Here is a 10000-nt window from a genome sequence, read left to right as displayed (position 1 = left end):
GTCTGACTAAGGTCACGGCGTCTGGGAAGCATACAACGTGCCTGGTGAATCATTGGTGACTCGTATGTTGCTGTGGCTGCTTATCCCCTCCCCCTTTCTCTCTCTCTCTCTCTCTCTCTCTCTCTCTCTCTCTCTCTCTCTCTCTCTCTCTCTCTCATAATTCATTAGCTGCGGGGTGGAAAAGATCACGAGAGAGAGAGAGAGAGAGAGAGAGAGAGAGAGAGAGAGAGAGAGAGAGAGAGAGAGAGACACTGGTAAAACGATGGTGAAAGAAAACGACTGAAATTATCTTAGTGTGTTTTATATACGTGAGTTTAAGATCATTTTTCGACACACACACACACACACACACACACACACACACACACACACACACACACACACACACACACACACACACACACACGGAAGCACAGCACAACGCACCGCCTCCCTTCTCGCCACGCACACAACTTTTATTGTCTGTTCGTACAAGTCACAGAGAAAGAAGTAACGAGTGACGCCAGACGTGTGTCATGTGTCTTGAAGTAGGCAGGATGTGGGGACGCGTAGTAGTAGTCGCAGATGTAATAGTAGTAGTAGTAATAGCAGTAGTAGTAGTAGTAGTAATAGTAGTAGTAGTAGTAGTAGTAGTAGTAGTAGTAGTAGTAGTAGTAGTAGTAGTAGTAGTAGTAGTAGTAGTAGTAGTAGTAGTAGTAGCAGCAGTAGTAGCAGCAGTAGTGTAGTAGCAGCAGCAGCAGCAGTAGCAGCAGCAGTAGTAGCAGTAGTAGTAGTAGTAGTGGTAGTAGTAGCAGTAGCAGTAGCAGTAGTAGCAGTAGCAGCAGTAGTAGCATGTAGTAGCAGTGCAGTGGCAGCAGCAGTGTAGTGGTAGCAGTAGTAGCAGCAGTGTAGTGTGTAGTAGCAGTAGTAGTAGTAGTAGCAGTAGTAGTAGTAGTAGTAGTAGTAGTAGTAGTAGTAGTAGTAGTAGTAGTAGTAGTAGTAGTAGTAGTAGTAGTAGTAGTAGTAGTAGCAGTAGTAGTTAGTAGTAGTTAGTAGTAGACTTTCTTCTTTCTCTCACACCTATTCTGCTCGCCTCTCTAAAGCAAGAGTTAACCAGCACTTTCAATCATTCTCTACCTGATTCTGTATTTCCATTTTCCTATGAACTGAACTCATTTAAAAGGGAGATTTTAATACATTTATCCCATCATTTTTGCCTGACTCACTCGCACCTGCTCGGTCACTGGCATTTAAGCGGGCATGTTTTTGTTTAATCGTTTTTGGTAGTAGTAGTAGTAGTAGTAGTAGTAGTAGTAGTAGTAGTAGTAGTAGTAGTAGTAGTAGTCATCCATTTCTCTAGGTGAAATATGTCACGAGACTTAGTATCTAAACTCGCAATGCTAATAAATGTGTTTGTGAACAGTGACAAAAGCAAACCTAACCTAATGAAATAATCAACCAACTAACTACCTAACTAACTGATAACTCACTAAATCTTGGACTATTATAACTAATGAACTACCTAACACGTTCATTCTTTCACTCCCTCACTCGCACCTGCTCGGTCACTGGCATTTAAGCGGGCATGTTTTTGTTTAATCGTTTTTGGTAGTAGTAGTAGTAGTAGTAGTAGTAGTAGTAGTAGTAGTAGTAGTAGTATACAAGATCTAGTCATCCATTTCTCTAGGTGAAATATGTCACGAGACTTAGTATCTAAACTCGCAATGCTAATAAATGTGTTTGTGAACAGTGACAAAAGCAAACCTAACCTAATGAAATAATCAACCAACTAACTACCTAACTAACTGATAACTGACTAAATCTTGGACTATTATAACTAACACGTTCATTCTTTCACTCCCTCACCAGCTTACTTTTCACGCACTCACATACTCACCATTCGCACCACCCACACACTCCTCTCCCTGCTTACCATGACCCTCGCAGTACAATTTAGCTGTCTGTATGTCATATGAGGCATAAAGAGGAGGGGAATGCACCGGTATGATCGAACTGCCAATGTCACGCTTCTCTCCTTTGTAAAGTGCCTCTATGTACTCGTCTTCCGCCTGTCGTTCAATATTTCACGGGGATACAGTTGAGAGAGAGAGAGAGAGAGAGAGAGAGAGAGAGAGAGAGAGAGAGAGAGAGAGAGAGAGAGAGAGAGAGAGAGAGAGAGAGAGAGACTTAGCTGACACAAGGAAGACAGAATATTTTAAGTATCCCATGCTGTAAATCGACTAAGTATGATGAGAGACTAAAAACACTATTGAACTCTTGCACTAGAAAGTCAAAGAGTAAGACTAGGAAACAAATAACTCTTCCTTCCCTCACGCATTACTATTCCTTCCACTGTACGTTAAAAATCCGAACGAAAAAAACCCTAACACTAAAACACGACACTAAAAGAGCCTCGAGTAACAGATGAAAGACTAAGAATACCACTGAATTCTTCCATTAGAAAGTCGGGCATCAACAGCAGGAAGCAAACACTCCTTCCCTCACGCCTTACTAAGCATTCTATTGGACGTTAAGAGCAATTATGTCTATTCGCGGAACTGCTAAGGTGAGGGGAAAGGAAGGGGAAATACCTGAGGGTGTGGTGGTGGTGGCATGGAGGTATGGAGCCGGCTACGGGGAGAATGTGTGGTTTCTCAGTGGGTAGTGGTGTGTGGTGGAGGGTTGTGGAAGGTGCAGGCAGGAGAGGAAGGCTTTTAGAAGGTTGTGAAGGAGGAGGAGGAGGAGGAGGAGGAGGAGGAGGAGGAGGAGGAGGAGGAGGAGGAGGAGGAGGAGGAGGAGGAGGTGGAAGGGGCGGATTTCTGGTGAGGGAGTCAAGGTAGGTGGTGAGGAACATGAATATTTTTTGTTTTGTTGTTTTCTTTTTTACATATTTTTTGGTATATGGTCGGGTAGCGAGGAAGACAGATGGAGCAGGAGGAGCAGGAGGAAGAGGAGGAGGAGGAGGAGGAGGAGGAGGAGGTGGAGAAAGTGGAAGTAGTAAACGCACGGACTCCTCTGAAAATTGAAACCCACCGCCCACATTGTAAAGAAGTGCTGGTCCACCTATCCTCCTCTTCCTCTTCCTCTTCCTCCTCCTCTTCCTCTTCCTTTTCTTCTTCCTCCTTTCTGGTCTTCGTCCCTTCATCAGACTTCACAGAACCAATTTCACTCACGGCCTTAAAGTTATTCTCGTTCTACAGTTAATACTACATTCTGTTACCCCGCCAAGGTTGGGAGCAGAAGCAGCGGTAGTAGTAGTAGTAGTAGTAGTAGTAGTAGTAGTAGTAGTAGTAGTAGTAGTAGTAGTAGCAGCAGTAGTAATAGCAGTAGTTGGTGGCTGTGGTTGGTAGGTGTGAAGGTGCATGTGTGTGTGTGTGTGTGTGTGTGTGTGTGTGTGTGTGTGTGTGTGTGTGTGTGTGTGTGTGTGTGTGTGACTGTGAGTGCGTGAGTGTATAAACTGAAAACAATTTAACGTATCGATACTCACTCTGTATAGCTAACCCGTAAAGTCACCCTATATACACGCTTCACTGAGAGCATTAGAATGGCAGTAACACACACACACACACACACACACACACACACACACACACACACACACACACACACACACACACACACACACACACACACACACACACACACACACACACACACCTGCCTCACGCTGATGGCCAGGTGGGAGGCTGACGGTTTGCAGTTACTTGATTATCACAGGTTTGACCCCCTTCCCCCTTTCCTTCCCATCCCCTTCCCCTCCCGTCCACTTCCCATCCCTCCCTCCCCCTCCCCCATCCTCTCTTTGTCTCCCCTTTGACTCTTCCGTTCTAGTCTCTTTAGGTATGATTTTTTTTTTCCTTCTTTTCCATATACATCTTTTTATTCCTTTCTTTCCTTACTTCCTTCTTTCCTTCCTTCCTTCCTTCCTTTCCTAGACCGGTACTTCGTTTTCTTATTTCTCCTTTTCTCTACTCCTTCCTTCCTATAGACATTCTCACTTTTCCTTCTTTCCTTCCTTCCTTTCTTTCCTTCCTTCCTTCCTTCGTTCCTGCCTTTCTCTTCCATCTTCTTTTTCTTCTCCATCCTTATCTACATTACTGCAGCCTCTATTCTTTTTTTCTTTCTTCCTTCCTTTTTCTTTCCTTCCTTCCTTTCTTTTTTTCTTCTTTTCTATCTTTCTCTTCTTTCTTTTGTTTGTTTGTTCCTTCCTTCCTTCCTTCCTTCCTTCCTTCCTTCCTTCCTTCCTTCCTTCCTTCCTTCCTTCCTTCTTTCTTTCTTCCTTTCTTTCTTTCTTTCTTTCTTTCTTTCTTTCTTTCTTTCTCTCTTCCTTTCTTTCTTTCTTTCTTTCTTTCTTTCTTTCTTTCTTTCTTTCTTTCTTTCTTTCTTTCTTTCTTTCTTTCCTTCCAAGTCCCTTACCTGATACGTGCAATACTTTCTACCCTTTCGTTCTTCCCTTTCTTTCTTCTCCACCATTCTTAATTTCCCACCTCTCTCTGTTCACTGTTGTTTGCCCATTCTCTTCCTCTCTTCCTCATTCCGTTACTCATCATTTCTTTGTGTCCTCGTTCGTCTACTTGCTCTCTCTTTTAATTTATTTTCTGTGTGTTCTCTTTTGTTTTCAGTTATCCCCTCTTTATCACCCTTATTCCTTCTCATTTTGTTCGAGAGAGAGAGAGAGAGAGAGAGAGAGAGAGAGAGAGAGAGAGAGAGAGAGAGAGAGAGAGGTGTAAATATTCTTTGAACATTGAACACATAATTTTAAATTAATCTTTTCACCCTAGAAGAGACGTCAGGGAGATGTGTGTGTGTGTGTGTGTGTGTGTGTGTGTGTGTGTGTGTGTGTGTGTGTGTGTGTGTGTCTGCTTGCCATTACATCCACCAACCCACTTCCTATGTTTGACTGTTTTTTTATCCATCTTGTTTTTATCTCTCCTGTTTTATCTATACACCTTCACCTGCGTCTGACTTCCCTCCTCTCCTCTCCTTTCCTTTCTTCTCGCGCCTCGTCCACTGTATACATTTCGCGAGGTCTGTGCTTTGCTGTGCTGCGTTGCGTTGTGCTGTGCTGTGTTGAGCTGTACTGGGCAGGTGTTACTCTTCCTATGTGTGTACCTGTACCTGTTCCTGATGAGCCATTCGTGCCACCAGCCGCCCCGTGCCTCTGCCTCTCTCCGTCTCCTTCTTTTCTCTCCCGACGCCGAGCCAAGCAATAGAAAGCTGCGGCTGATGGATTACTTGTCTGACTATTGACTTCTTTGCGTTTGGTTACGAGTGCGTTGCTTGAAGGGAACTGTGGCGTTGTGGACTGTGTGTTATGGATGGTCTTCAGTTATTTTTGGTGTTTTTCATGTGATGTAAGGGTTTGTTTTACTGGGATTTATATAGTTATTGTTTCTTTTTTGACTGATATTGATTTGTGCGTTGCTTGAAGGGAAGTGTAGCGTTGTGGGCTGTTTGTTATAGAAGGTTTTGAGTTATTTTTTGGTGTTTTTCATGTGATGTGAGAGTTTGTTTTACTGGGAATTATGCATATTTTAAGTCTTTTTTACTGATTTGTTCCTTATGGTTACGAGGGCGTTGCTTGAAGGGAATGGTGACGCAGTGGGCTGTTTGTTGTGGTGAATTTTGAGTTATTATAGTGATGTATGGGTTTATTACAGGGAATCATGACTCTTACACTAGCATTGGTTAGGTTAGGTTAGATTCTGACTGGCATTTGTGTGTGTGTGTGTGTGTGTGTGTGTGTGTGTGTGTGTGTGTGTGTGTGTGTGTGTGTGTGTTTCGTGTGCAGTGTGAGAGCTCCTTATTGATTCAAGTGAGCAACTGAAGAGAAAAAGTAAAGTTATTGGTGCTTTCAACTTTTTTTACAGTCCTCCTACTCCAGCACCACACGAACCTCTTTCCTCTCTTCCTCTGTTTCCTCTTTCGTCCTCAAGTGTGTTGCATTTTCCCTCAGTACCTTTGCCTCATTTTTTTTCGTGTGTAAGAGGGGAAAAATTGGCTAAGGACAACACAAATAGCGAAACTAAATAGTTCTCTCTTGTATTCCTTGCATCCACCTCACTACCTAACGCTGCCTCTTTCTTCTCTCCAGCAGTCAACCGCACCCTCCCATGTATCTTGCATCCACCTCACTACTACAGCACACTAACTAACGCTGCCTCTTTCTCCTCATCAGCAGTCACCCGGAGCACTTACGTTCCTTGTTCGAGCAAGTGGCGAGTCTGGACCACATGCTGACCTCCCTAGAGAACCAGATCGAGGTGCTGACCGCCGTGCAGACCGCCGTGCCCAAGGACCTGACGGGTGAGTGTTGACTGACTGACTGCTGAGTGATGGATTGATTGATTTATTACATTGTCGCCTATTTATCGCTTTGTCTGCTTGTTTATCTGTTTTATGTGTCTGTTGCTGGATGATCTTTTCCCGAACGAGCGTGCCCACACACACACACACACACACACACACACACACACACACACACACACACACACACACACACACACACACACACACGGCCCGGTAGCTCAGTGGTTAGAGCGCTGGCTTCACAAACCAGATGACCGGGGTTCGATTCCCCGGCCGGGTGGAGATATTTGGGTGTGTCTCCTTTCACGTGTAGCCCCTGTTCACCTAGCAGTGAGTAGGTACGGGATGTAAATCGAGGAGTTGTGACCTTGTTGTCCCGGTGTGTGCCTGGTCTCAGGCCTATCCGAAGATCGGAAATAATGAGCTCTGAGCTCGTTCCGTAGAGTAACGTCTGGCTGTCTCGTCAGAGACTGCAGCAGATCAAACAGTGAACACACACACACACACACACACACACACACACACACACACACACACACACACACACACACACACAGAGAGAGAGAGAGAGAGAGAGAGAGAGAGAGAGAGAGAGAGAGAGAGAGAGAAAGACGGAAAAGTCAAGGTGGAATTGTGAAGAAAGATAAAAGGAGCATTGGTGTTTTTTCGTTTCCTCCTCCTCCTCCTCCTCCTCCTCCTCACAGACAGTATCGTGAGGACCATCAAATATAAATCCTGTACCTGTTGTTCTTCCTTTGTTTTCTTTTGCCTTCCCACCTCCAGCTTTTTGTTCTTTCTTTTTGTTCTTTTACTCTTCTCTTCCCAGTTTCCCTGGTAAGCACAGAGGACAGTAATGAGTCATCAGGTGGCGCAGCGCAGCCTTGTGATCAACACCCAAAACGCGCAACACCACGACCACCACCACCACCACCACCAATATTTAGAAACTGTCCCCCCCCCTCATTCCCTGGTCTCTCTTCCCGCTCCCCTTCCCGCCCCGGTAATTCTTCACGGACTCTTCTCGCTTCATGATTTCTCCTCCATTTATATTTTTTAACCTTTTGTTTATCTCGTTTGTCTTTATTAAATTTGCCTTTGAATTATTTGCTAACTCTCTATTACCACACCTACCCGGTCTTATCTTTGTCTTATTTTTATATTTTTGTTTTTCTTTTTCATTTCGTTCATTCGCCACATTCATTCTTTCGTTCTTGTGTGTTTTTTTTTGATACTTTTTAACCTTATCTTATGCGTCTATGTATTCTATTTATCACAAGTACTGCCTGTTTCCTATATGTGTTTTTTTCTTATATCATTTACCTGCTATACTAGTCCTTTTGTTCATATTCATTTTATTTTCTACCTTGTTACACTTTCTTTCCCTCATGAATATCCCTCACTAACAAGCACTCCGTCTTACCTATTCATTATATCTACATTCATATCTCTCATATACCTGTCATGTACACACACCTTTTGTTCACATTTACAATTATTTTTACCTCATAATTCTTTCCATTAGTGTTCATTACTCACAAATACCACGTTATATCTCTATTTCCAATGCCAACTTACTAATTTTTACCGCGTCCTAGTTTCATCGCCAGCTAAAAACGTACATTAATTCATTAGCTTAAGTGTAATTACGACCACGTGCCTTTTTTCCAGGTAACGCACTAAGTCATAAGTGTAATTACCCGGACGTGCTTCTCTCTCGGGCGATGTAAAGTAATGTGATGTTCCGCGCCATGCCACACTCAAATTCAGCGGTCTCCAGGGAAAGGATCGGGGGGATTTCCGGGCGTGCTTTCATGATTCCAGTAGTAGTTAGACGAGTATTCTGTATCACCAGTAGGAAGGAAACATCGTGCGTCTTTTTCAAGTGATTTAAAGTAGTGTGGTGTTCCGGATCTTGCCTCCATCACGTTCAGCAGTCTTGAGGGGGGATTTCCAGTGTTTTCATGATTTCAGTGTAGTTAGACGAGGTTTCTGCATCACTGTAAGGAGGAAAACATCACAGGAAGTTTACTAATTATCTCTTGCCTCCATTACATTCAATAGTCTCAAGGGGAAACTGATCGGGGATTTTCTGTTGTGCTTTCGTGATTCCAGTGGTAGTTTAACGAAGATTCTCCATTGCCAGTAGGAAAAAACATCATAGGAGCTCTATTTTCAACAGTTGTGAGGATTTCTTTAAGGTTCCAGTGAGTGTTGGATGAAGATTCGGTACCTCTAATGGGGGAAAAAATAACATTGCTGAGGACTTTATTAATAATTTCTATGGCCTTTGAAAATAATGCACGTGTGATTTCGAGGTGATTAAGAAAGATGAGGCGATTAATGCGTGTAAGAGGAGGTTAGGAAGAAAAAGTTGTGAGAATCCTATTAATTCGCTGTGTCGCTTTCTAAAATAATGCGCATGTGAGTTTAGAGCGTTGGAAAGATGAGGTGCGTAATGCGCGTTGGTTCTAATGGCTGGCTAGTTACGTGTAAGAGGGAGATTAGGTGTGATTAAGTATATTTGCGGTAGCGAGAGGCGCACACGTCACCACCAGTATTACCACCATCACCACCACTATCACCCTCTTCGTGGAGATCTCTCTGTTAACTAAAACAGAACAAACAAGAACTTTTTTTTTCCCTCCACCACTGCTTCGACGAAGACAAGTATACATATTTATAGTAGCGCTAACCACCACCACCACCACCATCGCCACCTCTACATGAAAATCCCTCATTCAACTGAAAAAAAAAGAACAAACAGAAGAACGTTTTTCCTCCACCACCATTGCTATGACGAAGACGACAACTCCCTTCATAGAAATACTGAAGAGAAGAACAACGACCATTTTTTTGTCTTTCCCACACATCCGTATTTTCCCCGTCGTCTTATTTATGTTTATTATAATTTTGGAAGAGAGTGCAGTGTTGCCATATACCGGGGAAGAGGGATGCAGGAGGGATACATGAGAGGATGTGCGTCTGATGAAGTTGGCAACGTGTAGCAACCTCCAACGTTTCGCTCTGACGACGAGAGAGGCGAGGGGATGGAAGAGGAGGAGGTAGAGTGGCAGACAGGCAGCCAGTGTGTGTCTTGAGGGCGTGAAGGGAGGGTGTCGCGTGTGCCGGCCTGGAGCGAGAAGGCGTGGTGAGAGTTCTGCAGGAGCGACAGAAAAAAGGAGAAAAGTTGTGACAAAAAAGGAAAAAGCTGAAATAAAGTGAATCAGAGTGAATGTTATGGTACTTTTCGAAGCTCTTATTGGAGGAAGTGATGATATCAGATCGAAAGTGATATTAGATACACAACAATTAAGAAATGATTACACTCCTTATTCAGTGTCACGTATAAGAAATATATCCGGATGAAGACGCTGGAAAGAAAGTGAAAAGAGGATCATTTTCTCTTTTCTTAGCAACGAAACTTTTCAAGAGACTGTTGGACAAGGATAAGTGTCTCAATAGGTGTGACTGGAAAACAATGTCTTGCGGTAAAGGAAAGCATGAAAAGTTAAAGATACCAATGTAAACTTTAAGAAAAGACATGAATTTTTAACCCGTTTGTATCTTTAGGACTAATTTTCAAAGGCCACAGAGATGGACTTTATTTGGGGTGTGAGAGGAGACATGTATTTTTAACCCTTTTGTATCTTTAGGACTAATTTTCAAAGGCCACAGAGATGATCAATCTTGTTCTCATGGGCGATTTCTCCTT

General features: G+C 43.3%; 1 protein-coding gene across 3 annotated transcripts in view; it reads left to right on the top strand.

Moving 5' to 3' along the window:
* LOC123513910 (kinesin-like protein KIN-14I) overlaps positions 1-10000 on the top strand; it is an 84667-nt gene that overhangs the window by 47489 nt on the left and 27178 nt on the right. For 2 of the 3 annotated variants that reach the window (XM_045271389.1, XM_045271392.1), the window contains one exon: positions 6158-6285. In XM_045271389.1, the coding sequence (XP_045127324.1) occupies positions 6158-6285 (128 nt within the window). Of the gene's footprint in view, positions 1-6157; positions 6286-9367; positions 9437-10000 lie in introns of those variants that run through there. The other variant, XM_045271390.1, reaches the window with a different exon arrangement.

The sequence above is a fragment of the Portunus trituberculatus genome, chromosome 37 (assembly GCF_017591435.1).
Source record: "Portunus trituberculatus isolate SZX2019 chromosome 37, ASM1759143v1, whole genome shotgun sequence".
Classification (NCBI taxonomy): Eukaryota; Metazoa; Arthropoda; class Malacostraca; order Decapoda; family Portunidae; genus Portunus; species Portunus trituberculatus.
Note: the sequence above shows the minus strand (reverse complement) of the source record. Positions and strands in the feature narration are given on the sequence as shown.